At 45.0% G+C, this 19,619-nt stretch overlaps 1 protein-coding gene across 9 annotated transcripts in view; it reads right to left on the bottom strand.

The window, feature by feature from the left end:
* The window catches only part of LOC8044140 (protein CLEC16A homolog), a 56,990-nt gene that overhangs the window by 34,992 nt on the left and 2,379 nt on the right, over positions 1 to 19,619 (bottom strand). For 3 of the 9 annotated variants that reach the window (XR_005798090.2, XM_029992034.4, XM_029992035.4), the window contains exons 2-9: positions 15,673 to 15,801; positions 14,722 to 14,855; positions 12,332 to 12,399; positions 11,796 to 11,876; positions 6,513 to 6,645; positions 4,110 to 4,175; positions 2,389 to 2,509; positions 77 to 263 (exon numbers count right to left, since the gene is read on the bottom strand). Coding sequence is in view for 8 of the 9 variants with exons in the window: in XM_029992034.4 (XP_029847894.2) it covers positions 77 to 263; positions 2,389 to 2,509; positions 4,110 to 4,175; positions 6,513 to 6,645; positions 11,796 to 11,876; positions 12,332 to 12,399; positions 14,722 to 14,855; positions 15,673 to 15,801 (919 nt within the window). In the remaining variant the exon portion in view is untranslated. Of the gene's footprint in view, positions 1 to 76; positions 264 to 2,388; positions 2,510 to 4,109; positions 4,384 to 6,512; positions 6,646 to 11,795; positions 11,877 to 12,331; positions 12,400 to 14,721; positions 14,856 to 15,672; positions 15,802 to 19,619 lie in introns of those variants that run through there. The other 6 variants (XM_029992037.4, XM_029992036.4, XM_029992039.4 and 3 more) reach the window with 4 other exon arrangements.

Here is a 19,619-nt window from a genome sequence, read left to right on the forward strand (position 1 = left end):
TGCCCGTTAGTGGGTATACCTAAAGCTAGCTGTGTGGTTTCGAGGCACACAGCAAGGGCTCGAAGAGACCACTCACAGGCAGACACGGGTGGGGTCCCTGGACCAGGGAGTAGACGTAGAGGGGCACCAGCAGCCGATGCAGCAGATGGTCCGTGAGCACCGCATTCAGGGCCTCGATGTGCAGGCAGAGGATGTCGTTGACGTAGTGCAGGTGGTCCAAGTGCTCCGCCACCAGGTCCGCCAGCCGTGTGCTGCTCCCGTGCCTTCGCGCAATCGAAACGTGAAGCGGTGATGAAAACACCGATGCACTGGCACCGCAATTAACCCCTTGCCTACTAACAACGAGCGTCACTCGTGCCACCCTTTACGGACCATAAAGCCCATACACAAGTGTGACTCGCGTTTTGGTTTCGGCCCTCATTTAGCGCACTCTCTGGCAGATGGCAAAATTACCCCTGCTGCTCCATTTACCTTGGGTAGTTTGCTTGTTTGTTTTGCTGTTTGACAGAGAGAGAACGCTCCATTTAGCCAAGAAAACAAAATGCAGCCGCTCGCGAGTGTTCACACTAAAACAACATGGCTTTGGCACGGAAGTCCACTTTAGCCGACAAAGAGAAGCAAAACCTTCTTTTTGGAAGGGATACCTAACGACAAATCCTTCAGCCTTTTCGATTTTTAGGAATCAGACGATAGTTAGATGGGCAGTGATAGGAGTGATGAAAATGATCAAGATGCTAGTAAATTATTATTGTGAAATTGCCTGACTTTTCCAGGTTTTCCCTGACAATTTCAGGTGAAATTCCCTGACCACAGTAGAGGCGATTAAATGTATAACACAATTACTACACAAGGCATTGAGCTTTGAGTACTGTGAGAATCATTTTACACAGGCTTAATCCAATTTGCATATTCCGAAATATTCGGGTTTGTCCAGTCCAAAATAAACAAGCGCTTTCTTGCCGCCAACATCGTCAGTGAAGAGGCCCACTTCCGGAAACAAAATGAAAACACGATGCTCAACCACACACTTCTATAACCGAATGGCAGCATGGTCGCCAGATGCACACTTTCGGATACTTTCGGCTTAAGGCTTGGATTGGATCGGGGTCTGCAGCCTTTTCATTTGTTACATCTAGTAGCTCTAACTGGATCTAGCCTAGTGTCGCGCCCTCAATCCAATCCAATGCTTCGACTGGATTTGTCGGCTGTTACTTTTGCATCGGGTAACACACTTTACACCGGCTGAGCAGAGCCTGCGCTCTGCTCTAAGCAGAATTTATTGCCAATTCTTCTGCCCCTAAGTTCTCGAGTCCTTGCTCAGGGCACTCGATGGCGTATCCGGCTCATTTTTCCTGATGGGCTTGCTTTTTGACAACATCCCTGACAATTCCCCAATTTTTCCCAGTAATTAAAATTTCCCTGACGATTCACGGTTTTCCCAGTCGCTAAACACCCTGATGATGTGAATCCTGCAAGCATTCAATCAACTTTGGTGTCTTCAAGTCACTGGGACTCAGACCAGAAGTCCTGATTTAGAGCAAGATATGGCACTTAAAAGTTGAAAAATGTTTGTTTTATTTTGATGCAAATTGCCTGTTTAAAATAAAAATTTGCTGTACAGTATTTCCAGAAAAAAAAATGAGTAGGCAAGGGGGTTAACAATCGCCAAAGCCTCATAATCTCGGTGTCTTGGTGAGTTGCCACAATGACCGATAGCGTTTTCACAGACCCTTATACTCTCTCAGATAGTCACTGCCCTAACAAACTCTTTTCAGATTGTTTTGTGTAGAGATCAGCTGTTTTTCACAACATAAAATTGAGGAAGTTTTGTCTTCAAGTACCTTGCCTCAGCATAAAAAAAGCTTTGCCTTAGGAAAAAGTACCTTACCTTAACATAAGCTAATTTGTCTCAGTATAAGATAAATTGTCTTGAAATGAAATACTACAATGTCTTAGAATGAAGTAAATGTCTTAGCATAAAGTGCAATGTCTTGCATAAAGTAGAATATCTCAGCATAAAGTACCATGCCGTAGCATAAAGTACAATGTCCTAGAATGAAGTACAATGCCTTAGCATGAGTACGTCTTAGCATGAACTACAATGTCTTAGAATGAAGTACAATGTCTTAGCATGAAGTGCAATGTCTCAGTGTAAAGTATTTTGCCTTAGCATGTAATACAATGTCAAAGTAGGAACTACATTGCTTAGTGTAGTAATTTTCTTAGCATGCAGTACAATATCATAGTAAGAACAACACAGTTTAGCATAAACCATCTTGTTCCTGCAACAAGGTGCTTGACAAGCACATATATCACCGAGCGAACCGGCTCAGACGAACGAGCGACGAGCGAGAGCAACGCATTCCCAGGGGAAACTGGGGCACTCACTCGGCGTTAATGACGCAGGTGTCCAGTTCGATGACATGCTTCCCGATGAAGTAGACCAGGTTGGAGAAGTAAGGCGCTGCCGTCCGGTCCCGGATGAACTTGAGCATCGCCTTGTCCTCCACTGGTCACCACCAAGGCACACCCGTTAGCATCGGTGACCCCATACATCGTACGGCACATGACACAGCCCCAGAACCCTGGAATGTGCCTTCGACTGGTGCATTTAGCATCCTATACCCCTCCTGCATCGAAGCGGTCCCAAAGCGGCAGCAAATTGCGTCGCGGGAGCCGATGCATAGTGCCGTTTGATCCCGATGGTTGGCCGTAGGAGTTCCGGCAAAATGGAGGAGTGAAGGAGAGTGTCGCCGTCATCGCAGTGGCGTCTCAACTCCCGATTGCTGAAGCTTCGGCAAAACGTCAAACTGGAGAGAGATCTATGGTAGAATGAGCGTCTGCCATCTCTGTACCCCCCTGTTGTGCCGCGGCCGGTATTGCGGCGAGTGATAGCACGATGCTTCTACAACGTCGTCTAGCGAAAATTGAGGGACCACGAATGAGGAGGCGGTAAACCGACCAGTCGGAGACACATTCAGGCACCATGCTGTCGCCATCACAGTTAACCCGCCACGAAGCAAAGCCTGCACGTTGTTTCAAACTCTCTGCAAACAGTTCCGGCACTTCGCAAATGCTGAGAGTGTTGCCTCCCCGCAATTCATCCGTGCTACGAGAACAATCGGACCCGTTACTTTCCGTGTGCCGTAGACCTAAGAACTAGTAGATGGTGCCCGAAAGAAGAAAACGTTATCTTCATTGATGCCGTTGCTAGGGTAACGGTTAGACTGTAATTAGGGCTGTTACATTGCAGTGGAAGGAGTAGTGCATATAGGATTTAAAAAAAAAAAAACAATAAACCTAGAAAAAACAAACTTTTTTTTCTATTTGGTTAGGACAGGCATGTCTCAAAATGAATGTTGCTAGAAAAAAATTTGCTCCCTGTTTATGTTACATACAAATTTTTTTTTATAAGCAGGAGAAACCGAAAATGTACTACTATGGGATGATGATGGCATATGTAACCTAACCAGGCAGAAAATTTTTTTTTGCCTAGGTTCAGGAAATGAAAAAAGTTCATTCAAAATGCCCAGTTGAAAGAAAATAGGCTATTCGACACTAATGCTACCAGTAGGGTGTTGAGCGAAAGCCATGCTGTTGAGATAAACCAGCATGCTACAGAAGTAATTCTGCTTAACATTGCTTTCAGGACCAACAAGAAACAACTTAGCGAAGAGATGAGTAGGATTTCGGAAGGTCAAATCACAAACGCCACACGCCAGAGAAACAACACCAACGACTCACGAAACGAAGCCAGACAAAATGCGACACACCACGCTTCAGTTCTTTAAAAGCACAACATCAACATCTGTGAAGTCATCGCATCGTTCAGATATCACACCAAGTTTCAGTTGTTCTCTAAAAACACGACATCAAAAATGAGTTCTCCTCAAATGGTAAGGAATGCCGACGAATCGGTGCTGGTGCCGTGCTAGCCAGTGAAACAACAGTGCAGACGACATACGACACTCCGAAAACGGACGACGATCGGTGCGGTACTTCTCGACATTCACTCGTGCCGCCGAACTAACAAGCCTCGGACCGTTAATACGACACATGTGAGCCCGCTTCGGCACCACTTTATTTAGGCAATGGGCTCGTCTGCTTACCACATCCATTTTTGGCCCTACGTTTGGATCGAGCGGTGGCTTCGGCCGGTTTCCTGTTGTTTGCTTCTGCAACGGAAGGAACCCCCCATGCGTTGCTCTCTGCTCCCGTCGCGCTTGGGGGCTCCCAGGTTTTCCCACTGTGACCAGCTCCCTAGACTCCTCAATTTTCCCCTTCTTTCCCCATACTCTTATAAAAAACAAATTGACTAGTTTGGAAAAAAAAGAGGAAAACATGTAAAACTGTTGATGCATGTACTATTACTGCCTTGCTATCATTGATGGAATTATTGATGGGTCAAAAAGCTGCGTTTAAATCTTCTGCATGCACGAGTCAACAAAAGCAACCAAGTAAGGATCTTTCCCCACAAATTTCCCCGACTCTCCATATGTTTTCCCATAATTTTAGCTGACTTCCCTAACTTTGTAGAAAATTTTCCTGCTTTCTAGCAGTTCTTTTTCAAATTTCATCATGCTTTCCTAATCTTCTTTAAAAACGTTCTCTAACAATGTCTTCCCCCAAATTCCTGACACTTCCCTACATTTCCTCAGGAATTTCCCTGACTCTTGTAAAGGTATCCCCCAAATTCCTGACACTTCCCTACTTTTTCCAGGCTAAGTTCCTTTTTATAATTACATGTTCTTCCAGTCTGTAGACATTCTAAAGGATTGCTCTCATGCGTTAGTGCACTGCAGATTTACCGTATTTACTCAAATGTAATGCGAGTTTTTTTTTCAAATTCCCCTTACCTAATTTGGGGGTTTGCGTTATAATCGAAACGTCTCAAACTTTGCCTTGGCGGTGTCGCAGCACAGGCTCTTTAAAATGGTTACGACAAATCTCGCGATCTTTCAACCTTGTGCTGGTAACATATACACGCTGGAAACAGCCAATACAATCCTATGCTTGTTTGAGACTCGTTGCGCCCATGTTAGGGTTACGGGTTACATTCACAACGCTTTCTCTTTCTGTTAGGGTTACCGTACCCATGTGCCCGTGTTGTCCGTGTTTTGTGAGCTGCTGCTACGTGCTTCCGCGACTGGACTCGAGCAAATGGCGACGTGTCGAGCTCAGCATGACGCCCACTTTAAAAGAAGTGCAATTATGATGGCTGAGAAAATCGGAAACTCTGCCGCGGCTCGACGGGTAGATGTGACAGAATTGACTATCCGTGGGTGGAGGCTCCAGCGTGAAGTGCTCTTCAAGTGTGAACCCGGCCGAAAAGTCTTCCGCGGACCACGTTGTAGTACTTTTTAAGGTACTTTTTTCCCCTCACTTAACTCGCGTTACATTCGTGCTCTTTTCTTTTTTTTTGCGCTGTGAAAATTTACTTCTTGCGTTACAATCGTGGTCGCGTTACATTCGAGTAAATACGGTAGTCCCAATCGTGATCTTGGGCCTTTCATCGAGAATTGACTGAGTATCATTTTTATATTTCAGTTCTTACTCAACCTCTCAGCTACTTGAGGGTAGCTTGTGCTAGCACTACTGTTTGTGGAAAGCATTTTACCAACCATTTGCTGTATGTTGGTTAACTCAAATTTTATTGACAAATAAAGCCGTCTCAAATGTTACACATGTGCGCACCATTTAGTGTTACCTGTATCAAAGCTAAAACACCTACAGCTGTTTACACCAAATCATACCAGACATAATTTTGAACTGAGAATTCCGAACCTGCCGTTTCAATCTCAATTTTGTGAAAATCTGCAATCTCTAGATTGTTCAAACTGATACCTGAAATGACTAATTACAATAGCCTCAGAAGCATAAAAAATGCTTTAGAACCTTCAAAGAGAAAATTTTGTTTGTCTTATTACTAACTGTTTGTTGTCATTACCTTTTTCTACCGTTATTTAAAAGCTATACTGCAGACAGCTCCCGCCACCCTAAGGGAAAGCGTTAAGCCATAGCACAAAAATTTAAATGTATCTTAATCCTAGGAACAAAGTTGGGACGTGCCTTGAGCTGCGTTGTGTTATTATCAGTTTTTCTGAGCTTGGGAGTTTTCTTACGTTCTGTGCAATTTAGTGTTACAATTCAGAATCTTGGCTAAAAACAGCGGGGAAACATTTTTTGCTAAATTTGGCAGGGCGCAATTCCGCTAAATTTAATCTGTTGAACTTTGGCAATAAGATGCCGTTTAGAGATACTTTTTCTTATTAATCCCTAGCTTCATTCGAATTCTGCGTACAGTCAAACACACACACAAAAAGCACATTGAAATAAGACGCACATATCACCTCCGTATGTACATACATTTCAGTAAACAAAGACTGAACGAATTCATTCACAAAAAGGCGGCTCAAAACACCTGAAAGCAGGAACAGAAACACAGAGCATGATGCGTTGGAAACGCACTGCGACGACACCGGATCGTTCGCGCCTCGCCAGACAAAGCTTACCTTTGAAGACATTTAGCGTGAGGGTACGCACGGCGATGCGAACCATACTCTCGGTGTGGTTGAAGAACTTGATGGCCTCCGTGTAGAGCGGGAAGTCGTTGGTGTGCTGCAGAGCGCCGAAAGCTCCTTCAAACTACACACAAACCCACACAAACAGTTCAGGCAGACATCTAAAGCAGAATAACAAAGTATAGAGAAGGCCAAAACGTGCGATCCAACCAATGCCCACACACAAATTTAGAGCACGATACCGGTAGAAAGAAATTTATGCAGCCCACTTCTACCAGTCTTTGTCGAGTTGCGAGAGGCCAAAGAACGACTATTCAACAGAACCGCGTTAGATTCGCGGCACTAAATCCGGAATCATGCCTCGAGGAAGGCAACAGAAAAGTACAGACAAAGAAACTTCTCGCAGGTTCCCAAAATCTTTAATCTCGAGGAACGTCTAGTATTTCTCTCGACTAATAGAACCCCTCCCAGTCTAGATGGCAATATGGTAAAGCAGCGCAAAGGACTATACGCCCTCTAAACAGTACTGCACACACTAAGGAGTGTGTGGCACACAGTTATGCATCAATAGATGATTTAGATCTTCCAAAATAGTGCTTAAAATGGAAGAACGTCCAACTAGGGGGCAGGAATGACCGAGGAAATCTGCGAACTCGGGGAACCCTCAACCCTTTAGAGGTTGCCGCCGTCCATTTACGGCAGCCATCCTACATTGAAAAGTTATCGCCTAAATGCGAAACTGCGCCTTTGGGGAATTATACGTGTTTTATTTGCACCAAGTTTCTGTCTCGCTTCGCTGAGGCCCATTTATAGCGTCGAAATTCAACACTTTGCTGAGGGTGACCCTGGAGGTGGCCACTTCGCGTGTCAGTCAGTTGCTCCTGCATAGTCACAATACGAGTGCTGGCTGTTTCGATTTAGACTTCCAGAGATCCTCGTAACCGAGTCTAGAAGAACTTGTTATCCAACGTGTAAGTTCTGCAAAGTGCCTCTGGTTCAGAGTTTGAGACGGCCAGAATTTCGACTGGAATCGGACACACGAAAACGAAACTGAATGGAATCAAGGCAACACAGTTTGCCCTCAATATTTTCATTCAATTCTTTCTGCTTTCTCAATCTGGATAGCTCGAAGGCACTCTTAAGTGTTCCCATTAGATAATTAATAAATACACAGTGCACCGACTTATTCCTAATAATATCCTTTAAAGAAGAAAAAAAAAAAAAAGAGAGACCATTGGGGTACGTTTTTTTTCAAAGAAAACTCGACCGCGAAAAGGAGCAGGGGTTTCAAACACGCGGCCCGCGACTGTCTGGGATGCGGCCCGCAAACATCTCGCGGATGCGAGCCCTTGTTCCCAAGACTCGGATGCTACATGCGCCATAAATAATAGTTTCATATTGTCTATTCATATACGCTTGAAAAGAAGCTCCGCTCCTTATTCCGTTTCCTTTTGAACTGAGTAATGCTTTGTCTAAATATTTGCTTCTCAACCTTTCCTCATGTAAATCAACCAGAACGGCAATGCCACTACCAGGCTACAAGTGCGACCTCTTCGCTCCAAAAAACACCTTGGCAGCACAAACTCAGCAGGAGCAACTGCCAAAGATAAAGATACGAGTTTGGGCTTCTAACTGTCACACAATACATTTAAAATACAAATAATTTTTTCTTGTGATGCTGCTACAGTTTAAGCTCGTTATAACAGACCTTGATTTTGACCAAGATTTCGGTCTGTTGTAAGAGGAGTATGTTGTATGCAGATACGAAGTTGAGTCAATAGTATGTGGAGGAAAACCAACCGAACTTCAAAAATCAGTATGTTGTATCCAAATGTCTGTTGTGACCAGGTCTGCTGTAATGAGCATAGACTGTATAAAGACCGACAGGAAAGCAAAATCGGTCGTATAAATAGATCTTGTTTTATGCCTGTGGAGTTTAGTGCACTGTACGACAGGGCATGGACGGTATGCTCGCTATCGCTCTATTGAAAACTGCCAGTAAATTGGTGTTTTAAGTCTTACGACATCAGGTGTGGGCCCAAAGTAGTTGTATTTTCAATTGAAAGCTAAAAATGGCAAAACGGAGAGCTTACAAGAAGCGCGAGGTTCCTTCTCTAGCCCAATCACAGGAGTGTTAATGAGACAGTCAGCTGCTTGGAAACCTGAACTCGACTGATGCTTGTTTGCTTTTGTTCCCAAATATCAAAATATTGCCGCCCTGACCCTCAACCTTTTCAGGGTTGGCGATTTGGCCCCCACACTCAAATGCGTTTGAGATCACCGGGTTGAAAAAACACTGCAATTAAAAACTTTTTTTGTTGTTGTCTAGAGGGACACATATTAAAAAGGAAAAGATTACCACGAAAAAGAAATTTTTGATTTTAGCAAAATTTACATTGCTAGACGCAATTTAGGTGCAGAACGTGGAGGTTGCAGCCCGCTAAGCCCCACCCCGTGCTTACAAGGTGTTTACATCGCTCATTGGCTGGAGAGATGAGTGACGTGTGACAGCTTGGCTGTAAACTTGTATCTGCGTGCCGCGATAGTATTTTTATCGGCTATTTTTTATATTTGAGAAGCAATTAATCAAGATAGAGTCATTATTGTTTTCAAATGTATTCAGAGATTGCTTCTTCCACTTTGGTTTGAAATGTTAACATGGCTGCCGGTGTGTGCGGAGGGCTGAATGCACTGATCTTTGACAATTGCTGGATCGCGCTTCCCCGCTTGTTCGCTGCAGAGCGAGTGAAGCCACCGGACGGCCATTTTGCTCGTAGATGATTTGCGGTTTTGCTAGCGTTGTAGAGGCTGGCGGCAGCGTGCTATAGACACGTTTATACTTGTTCGTCGTCATCTGCCGAAGAAGTTTTTTAAGACCCTGTGTAACCGTTGAGACCTGCCGTTGTAAACACGTGAAAAATTTCACGAAAGCACAGTGTCACAGGAAAAAGGCACAACTCGTCAAAAGCAAGTTTCGCCAGTCTCGCGGCGGGATCAAAGCTTCATTGGTGCACCGAAATGCTGCGTCTCTCTGCCTTTGCGCGCTTGGATACTGATCAAGAATCGAGGCCGTGTGGATGTGTTTTGCAAGTGCAATGTGCGTGACGACGTATGTAAAAGCACAACTCATCGAAAGCAAGTATTGCCGGTCTCGCAGCCTAATAAAAGCTTCCTTGGCACGCCGAAGTGCCGAGTTTCTGTGCCTTCGCATGCTTGGATACCGATCAAGATTAGTTTCAATGCCGTGTGGATGTGTTTTGCGAGGGCATTGTGCGTGAAGCCATATGTACCTCTGGGCAGCGTCTTACTTTTACTCTGACTACCATATTTGTAACTTGCGGCACTCGCGGTGTAGAAACGAGCTTAATCCAGCTTTCAGTGGCAACGGAAGAGGGAAGGAGAAGGCGGCATCAGCGGCGCATTTTTTTGTTTACTAGACGCTTATGGCAATCAAATTAGTAGTACAAAATCTTTATTGCTATTGTCGCTTTTTCCTGCTGCACTCCGCTTTCGTAAAACTTTCTAAGTGTTCTCAACGGCAAGTCTCAACGCTTACACAGGGTCTTAAAAAACTCCTTCGACGAATGACGACGAGCGAGTAGAAAATGTGCCTTCAGTACGCTGCCGCCAGCCTCTGTAATGCTAGCAAAACCGCAAATCGTCTACGAGCAAGATAGCTGTCCGGTGGTTAAACTTCCGGGAGCAGGAAGCGCGATCCAGCAATTGTCATTGAGATCAGTTGCTGAACGGGCCTAGCTCTTTGAGCTCGTCGATTTTCGTGAGTGCGGGTCGTCTTGAGTTCACAGAGGTGTTTAGAGGTAGATCTCACCAACCGGCATAGTTTGCAGCAAACAACTGTTGCAAGTACGCGCCTTTGGAAGCGCTGCGCGGTTACTTGTTTTCGTAGCAGGACTGGCCTAAGCCTAGCATCCCACATTAACTATTTTGGTCGATCTGGCTTGATTTCTTTCTCTGCGCATGTCGACTCGGAATAGGGATATTGGTTCCCTTAAAGCGGCCCCACTGCTCTGTGAATTGTGCAACTGTCGTGATTGCGACCATGGTTTCAATACCAAGAAGATACTTATACTGGTAAGAATTTGCGAGCCATTTTGGCTGGAGGCAATCGGGCGTTCAGCTTGCATCAAGTTAGTCCAGGCATGTTCCCGTCATTCTGTTTCAAAACGCAAGTAGCTCTTACGTTTTGCACCTGGCCTGTGAAAACAAATATTATTAGGTCATGTTTGTATTGTGCAAAATGAAACTCCCTCACCTTGCTCACAGATGCCGTGCAAAAGAAATAACAAGTATGTAAAAGCTGAAATGACCGCATATTTATTTTGTTCCTTTTTCTAGTTCTCTCGGTCGGTTTTTATTGCACATCGACAGACGCTGACAGATGCTTGTATTGGACCGTCACTCGCGCATGATGGAATGCTAGAACGCCGCTTTCATGGTCAAGTCTTGCGAGTGTTATGAATGTTCTTAGACGGGGGCAGAATAGCAGACGGACAAAGGCGAAAATGGACGCCGACGCGCAGCATTCATGCTCGTGTCTCATGGACATTGCAGACAATGATATACGGTGGTGAAAAAACAAACAATGCTGGAGGCTGCCGTGTGTCTGCTCACACAACTAGCAGGCGTTGTTATACGCTAGACTAGACGCACCAGATGTCGCGAAAGGGAGATACCAGGCTTCTTAGCGTTTGGCCGAGCAGCCAAGCCAATCCAGTAGTAATGGGCGGGGCAACTGATCTGTGGGCGGGGCTTAGAGCGGGCAGTAACCTCCACTTAGCCATGACTTTCACCTAAATTGTGTCTAACGACGTAAATATTGTGCAAATCTTTTTTGTTTTCGTGGAAAAATTATAAACAAAATATGCGTTCCATCTATGTTCTTTAAAAGATATTTTCTTTTATTGCAGTGGTTTTTTAGGGTTATTTAGGGTACCCCATGTTCCTAGTAACACACTTCGAGAACATATGATCGAACAAGCAACCAATTGGCTGACAGATATTTGAAAGTTTGTGTCAATTCAACCTTTGTTGTAACCTTCTTTAATGTACGATTCATATTACCAACATGCTGGTCCCGACTTTACACTCGGAAAAGGATGCACATGCCTCAGACTACTTCCACGTGCGAATTGACAACATGTCACTTGTTCAAAACAGCTCACGATTGTACAGGCAATTCCCATCACCGCCTTTCCCGACGTGTGACACAGTCCCAGGACAGCCCGTTAACCAAATTGTATTCGAAGCACGAACCTCGTTGTAGAAGAAGTGAATGGTGTGGTTGTTGAGCTTGAGCGAGAGGGTCTTGAGGAAAGAAATGTAGTAGGCCATCACCTGGAACGAGAAAATGTAAACACTCTAATACCACATGTAGGGGCAACATTACGCAGACTGCGCACTGGGGGGCTGCCACAAGCAGATGTATGATATTTTCCACTAAACTCGGCAGACGGTGATCACATGACACTCACCCTGTGACCTTGTCTCTTCGGGTCACATAACGTCACAATGTCATAGAAACGAGTCCCACAGTGCGACATCACAATGTGACAGTGACATCACGTGACACTATTACGTAACAGTGATGTCATGTGACCGTAATGGGACGATCCACGTGATCGTCGTATGCCAACGTCGTAACGTTTTCGTAACAAATTTTCGTGACACTCCCAATTTAGAAATTAGCCTGCGAAAGCATTCTACTCTAGCAAATGGCAGCGCGCCATCAGAACTTGCTTATGGCCGTAAAAAAAATTACGGCAGAGCAAGCAACCAGTGGCAGCACTCACCTCCTCATCCGAAAAGTCGAACTTGTGGACGATGATGGAGTTGACGTGGTTATTGGACAGCAGGTAGTCTGAAAGGACGCATCGAGCATGCGCTAAGAAGAGGCACAAACACGGCGGAACAAGACCGCCGCTTCTACTAAATTACGGCGCCTAAAATATGTCTCTGACCGTAGTTTACTCTTCAGAGGGTCGAGATTACAGAAACACCTGTGGTCACGAATATGAATGCTGTGATATCCGTATCGGCCAGTTTTCTTTGCTGGTGCCTCTACAGCCGAGTGCCAGGAGTGCAACAACCTGTAGCACTTGCAGCAGGCCCTGCAACATTCTGTTGCCGACTTGGGGTTACTCCAATGAACGAGTGAAATGGACGTGCGACACACAAGGGAGAAACGTGTTCCAGGGATGACATACAAGTGGCACTTATCTCTGCAAGCAACACCAGAAACTAATATTTTTTTAAAGCATACTGCATAAAAGGACGAAGCATGCTAAAGAGCATAAAAAGCATGTGCCTTTTAACGCCACCCCCAATCCCAAAATTTTGTTTGTCCGTCCGTGCATTTTCTGCTAAATTTAGCAGGAAAAGCGGCACACGCGACTTATACATTTTGGGGAAATTTACGGAACGTGACCTATACATCAACTCGGTTCCCCCGCTAAATTTAGCGGGACAATTCACGTCTTGCGGCCAAAACATCAATTTTGTCTGCCCGCTAAATTTAGCGGGAAACTGACGTCACGTGACCTATGCACCAATTCAGTTACCAGCGAAATTTAGCGGGAAATTTCATGTCTTGGGACCTAGGCACCCATTCAGTTTCCCCGCTACATTTAGCAGGCAAGTATATGGCACGTGACAGGCCATTTCTCTCACCGATTCCTTGTAATTCATTTCATGCATTATCAAACTTCAAAGCTAAGGTTCACTGCCATTATTTTTAAATTCTGAATTGACCAAATTTTGCTCATACCTTTTTTCTAACACTCTACTATACACCAACTCATGTTTACAAACAAACCGGAGCGCCCCTAGCAAACGCCACCGGCGTTGCGCATGCGTGATGGAGTGTGGGCAAGAAGCTCGCCGTCACCGACAAACCATTGAAATGCAATGTTGTCGGCGTCGGTGTAAACGCGAAAAGGGGCAGGGGGACCCCTGCCCCTTTTCGCGTTAGAATTGTTGATTCTACGTCTTTCTGGCAATGTCTGACTACTTGAGTGGCCTCAGCAAAATTACCAAGGCTCGTTACATTGCAAAACTTTGCGTGAATAATGTGACATGCAGCGATTCATTCCGCGTGGACGCCGCAGAATGTATGCTAAAGCCTGATTCGCATGACAAGATTTCGCTCGCAATTTTCAGTCGCGACGTCGCTCAGGCTGCAAAAGCGTGAACCGTAGCCAAGATGGTCGACGTTGATACTGAACATCACAAGCAGAATCGGACCAAGTGAATCAGGCATAACAAGTCAGTGGTGGCCACAGGTAACAATGATCAACATCTTTTTGTATCTACTGTTTACATCGAGCCTGCTTACCAACCTTCAAACTTAAGTCCTTTGAGGCCTGCATTTACTTCTTATCACATGTACCGGGCCAACATTTGGCATACAGGCTTGTGTCGTCTAAAAGAGCAGACGACAAGCACAAGCATTTATTTATTATTTCAAAATACTGCCAATCCCCGAAGGGATTATTGCAGGCATTGGTACACAATAAAAAGATACATGTGAGGCACTTAACAACGAATGAACAACACTTCAGCATTTGAAAGAACGGACGACAGTTCAATCGATCAGGCGGCCGTTTGAACTTGAAGACGCACTGAACGTAGCCCGCAGGTAGTTCGTACAACTTGACGGTTTTCCGGCGTTCGTGTTGGAAGAAAACAAATAAATCTGAGGACCACAAGTATCCCTGAATTTAACCCAAAGTGCTGCCCACCCAAGCAATCATGGTCCGACGGCATCAGGTTTTCCCCTTTCACGGCACATATCCACATTCTCGGGCGAACCGAGCACATGAAAACTGACCTTCAAACCTTTCTCGACTCTTTTGGTACAGCCCCAGTCGCGGTTTTTGACGAGAAGGCAGGTTTTTGTCTGGTTCCTTTCAAAACAACGCCGAAATCCACGTCTCACATGGGGACGTCCGCCCACATCCCCAGACCGGAAGTGCGCCCGACGCGCCACCACCGTGCAGTGACGTAACAGAGATGAGTTTGTGTATAATACAGTCCGGCCTCTTAGTAGTAAAGAGAATAATAAACAAAGAAGGCCTCAAGAGACGTAAGTACTTCTCTTGTAGCAATTTCTCAAATGCCTACACCAGCAGTACAACGAAGTCAGCGGGCTCGCCGAACGCCGGAACTCGCGGCGGGGGCTTACAGAGGGAGGTCTCGTTGCGGATGTTCTCGAAGAGGATGTTGAGAGTCTGCAGCAGCTGGATGCATACGTAGCGTCCGCACTTTTGCTTCATGATCTTGAGAAAGAAGGAAAGCATGTTCTTCTCCAGGAAGAAGCTGCAACACAAGAATGGATGGCATCAGCCCCGTCACAGAGTGACCTCAACATCCACGGGACAAACTAGAGTTTCACAAGGGACAGCGTTGACGCACACTTCACAAGGACAATATAAACGGTTACATCACAAACAATGCGGGAACGGCAAGGAGTTTTGGTTGTCCCTGCCTCAAGCGCAAGCTTCGTACCTTTGACGTGTCTCGTGCACCTCAAGGTCAAAAAACATCCAAGCTGGAGGTTCCGCATTCAAACATGTTCATTTGTTCTCACTCTGATAGTGACTATAGAGGACATCACCACCAGTAGCATTGTCTTCGGTATGCTGGGTGGTGTCTCTCCTTCTCACTTTTCTTTTGTCTTTTAATTCTTGACACCCTCTTCTTCGTTAGAGTAGAAAACCAGGTCAAATAGTTTAGGTTAACGTCCCCCTACTGCATCACGAGTGCACATATCCAAGGGAGAGTGAGCCAACTCTTCGACTCTAAAGGACCCATGGCATTTTTACATCTGGTCGGCCTGCATGAGCCTAACTTGGAGAAAACTAAGCGTAGAAGCCAGCATGTAACCAGAAAGAGGAAATCCCTCTTCCCCTATTCATATGGTTCCCAGGCCTGCATTCGGATGAGGATTATGCGGGACAAGGCTGCTAGACAGGCATTTACTTTCATTCGTGCGAAAAATGACTCCATGCACCAGCTTTCACAAATACCGTTTTTGACTTGTATTTAGAGACAATCGGACAATTAAAAGTTTGCAAGGACAACATCAAAAAGGACCTCGGTTGTCACGAGATCCCGGCGAGGAGCCGGCACTCACTCGAAGACGGTGCTGTCATTCTGGTCGCCCCAGATGAGGATTTCGGCGATGGAGCGCAGAGTCTCGACCAGGACCCCCTTGTTCTGCTCCGTCACCGTCTGGTTCTTGGAAAGCAGGTGGTACAGGTACCTGCGGGTGGGATGCCAGCGACGCAGACGTGAATTCTTTGCAATGCAAATATGCGTCCCATTTTAAAAATCCTCAGAATTCCGCGTGTCCGGGAGCACGGTCCTTGGATTACCTGGTCAGGAATCCTCTCGTCCCGCCCTGAGGGAGTCTTCCTTTAGCTCCAGTCACACTGCTAGCACACCGTACAAAAGACAGTCTGCATACATTGTCTGAAGCGTGTTTCTTCATACTGCCCCGGTAGTACTTATAAAAACGCAAAGGGGGATGAAATTGACTAAGAAAAACAAGAGGACGAACAATACTTTTTTGAAGGGGGGGGGGGGGGGGGGTTTCCAGGCTAGGTGGCGCAAGTTACCGCTTGTTACGAAGGGCATGGCCATTAGCATCCGTCCATCCGTCCATTCATTTTCCTTGCACGATGGCTCTGTCGCATTGGTCATAGAAAACTGTCTGCTGACCTGTTTGTAGCATATACTATATTGATAAAACAGAGGTGCTTTGAACATCCTCGAGGCGTGTCCATGGGTAATTCTGACATTGTGTCTGCAGCAAACCTCGTCTCTTTTGATGATGCATGACCCCTGTGACCGTGGTAATAGGAATATATTGAAACGCCGAGGCATGCTGCCGACATTGGGTGTCAACCAATCACATTGCTCGGAGAACCTAACGGATGGATGCGAGCTTGGAGGAGCCGTCGTGGAGAAAGTTCGAGGACGAGACCACTCTATCAAAACGCACCACGGACCTGCCGAAAAGATAAACGATCGGAAATGGCGTCTATACTTGAGACCTAGGGGCCATTCTTTCGGAATCGAAAAACTACATGGAGGGTGCTACATCTGCGTTAAAACTATACTAAAAATAATAAATGCATTTTTGTTTTTATACCTCCTTTTCTTAATTTTATTTTTTATTTGTATTTATTTAGCATTACTTGTGGTGACAAAATTTAAGAGGGCAGAAACTGCCCAAGTTTTCAGACCAGTAAGTAGTTTATTTAAGGAGCGTGGCGGAAGTTAGAGACTCATCGAGTCTATGGAGAGTGAAGAATAGAAAGTGTAAAATCCATCAGATTCCTCACTGGTTCCATTTATTTTCTAGTTTAGTCGATTTAGCTTCTCTTATGGCTCTTGATTTTGCATTATTGGCAGCATACTTTTTCTTGCACTGTTTCTAATTGTGTGCTACCTCTGCTATGACCTCTTAGTGGTATTAGCAGTCTCTACCAATCGATAAATAAATATTTACATGACATAAAGTTTTTCCACATTTATGTTTGATATCCAAACATCTGGTTGTATTATTCCAGACAACACTTACCATGACCTAACTAACCTAAATATAAATAATTCCTCGACCTTTGTGTCAATTAAAGAGAAAACAAAAATGCACCTTGTTAACACCCATAGCTGATGGTGCCAAGTTTGACAAATTCTCAGTAGTCACTATATGCACAAGCTCTATTTTGAGCAAAAACTTTATAGTCTCCAAATTCTAGAAAAGAAATTGCGCAGCATATTGAGCCCTCTAAGAGAAAAACAGAGATAATTGTCTCTGTTTATGAACTATAAATGATAATGAATTTCTTCCCAAATGTTTTACTGAGGTGCTTGTCAAATAGAAGATTTGAGCGTGATTAGATTTGTTTGCACAGGGTGGTAAATGGTTGGATTGATGCTAACCTATTTCCGAGTTCTGTCGATTTTCACATTCCTTGTCACGTTACCAGAAATTTCACTTTCTTTCACGTTCAATCCATGTCTAAGCTTTTATTACCGTCTTGTATGCAAATTTTATTTAACAGAATCGCATCCTCTAGCTTGAACATTTTCACGGATCCCTCAGTTTTTCGCAGGGACTGGGAGTCTAGTTGAAAAGTGAAACTCTGTAGTACATTTTCTGTGAAGTGCACCCACAATTTGCAGCCACATTAATTTGTACATTTGATGCTGTGCGTGTGTTGTGTTTCTTCTTTTTTATCTTCCTGTGTGTACCAATGTGAAGACCCACCTGGTTGTTTTTGAGCACATAAAATGAACAATATTATATTGTATTATATCTTGGAGGTCTCTGCAATGTCTCTTAAACAAATTAGCTTTTTGACCTGAGCAGTTTGAATTACTGACTTTTGTATGTGGGTCGCACGACCTGACAACTGTGCGCTAAAAATGCCGTCATAGGTCAAATAAGCTACCAACAGACCGTGGGAAAATAGGTTGTTCATGTGTGACCCGTTTAGTTTTAAACCACCTCTTTTTAATTATGGGCCATAGCCATGAATCTCAACTTAGGTACCATTCTAGCAACACAGATTTCTAGAGTCGGTTTCAACCTTTTGCTGTTAATGACAAGCATGTGGTGTTTTGAAAGGCATTTCGCTGGCTTTAGAGACGTGCCTTTTATTGGCTCCAATGCAGCCAAAAAAAAATTCCCCGTCTCTCCAAAAATGCGCTTATTATCGTTCCCTAAATTCCTCGACTGAACGCCTGCGTTCACAAAACATATCTGTAATCGTAGCGAACTGATTGTTTTAGCAGCAAACAAATTCCTAGAAACATGAAATTCTGGCTGCTTACGTCCTACACCAAAGAAAATCCGAGGATACGGTTAGAGTGGCCAATAACCTTACCTATGAAAGTGTAACCTCAGTTAGAGTGAGTCCCACTCAAGAAAGAGTCACCTTGCCTCCCAGCTGTTCCCCATGCCCTTCTTGACATCACAAAACGTTACTCTAAAGGTCAACATAAAAACAGCTGATGACAAAAAAAAGATGAATGGCTGTTGGTGCTCTTAAGATAATCCAGGAACCATGAGCCAAAGGCGAATGAAAACAGAGTAAAAAAAAGAGACAGCTACTGTCAATGATAGGATGGGAACAACAGAGAGGCATTCCAGTTGTCCCGCCTGCCCCCATCTTGTGCTACATAGTTTTCATGGACGTCACAGGGGGCCTCTGGGGTTTACCAGCTCCATTGCCAGGTACTAACATAGTTTCGGTTTCGGGCAGCCGCAAGTGCCAAAGCAGGAGCAAGTCCTCCGCACAAAATAACCATGGCTCACATGTTTACCAAAAGTGATAATGCAACCATGTGAGTGCAGTTGAGCTAATGCGAGAAGATGGCCCACTCGGCGCTGCTCTCCGAGAAGCGCGGAAGCACCCGACTTGCAGGTGTAAAGCAGAAAGATTAGCACAACCCGATAACGTCAGTGTCTACGATCGCCAATTCATTACGAGTAAGGAATACGTGGGTCAAATATAGAAAGCTTACGATCGTAATCTGTGCCCTTGGCCGCTGCAACTGAGCTAATGTTTACGGAGTCCCACTGCAGTGCTTGACGAAACTCCTTTCTGGTTAAAGGGAGCTACTGCTTCAGGCTTTGTTCGTTCTTCACTATAGTCGGTGACAGGTCAAGAACGAAGCGGAAGTTCCTCCCGCCCCTTTCCACTATAGCAGAGCGATAGCCGAAGAGGAGGCGATCTCCTCTCCACCGTTCGCTCTGCTAATGTGGAAAGAGGTGGGAGGAACTTCCACTTTGTTCTTGACCTGTCACCGACTATAGCTGCGTTTCCGCAGTTCCGCAAGACAGTGTGCTTGCAATCGATCATGTTTTGACTGTGGTGCCACGAAGATAAGCTAGTTCAAATAGTTCTATCAATATTACAGCACGTGGGATACTGGAATATGCTTGGACGGTAGCCTTGTCACTGTGAGGCTCTTCTCCCATCCGCCAATGGAGTGGTTGCAGCTCGCCAACCATTTGGTCACCTTTACTTGTTGCAGCAAAACATAATGGCTGCCCATAACCTGAAAGCA

The sequence above is a fragment of the Ixodes scapularis genome, unplaced genomic scaffold (genome assembly GCF_016920785.2).
Source record: "Ixodes scapularis isolate PalLabHiFi unplaced genomic scaffold, ASM1692078v2 PGA_scaffold6__148_contigs__length_123643588, whole genome shotgun sequence".
In the NCBI taxonomy this organism is placed as follows: domain Eukaryota; kingdom Metazoa; phylum Arthropoda; class Arachnida; order Ixodida; family Ixodidae; genus Ixodes; species Ixodes scapularis.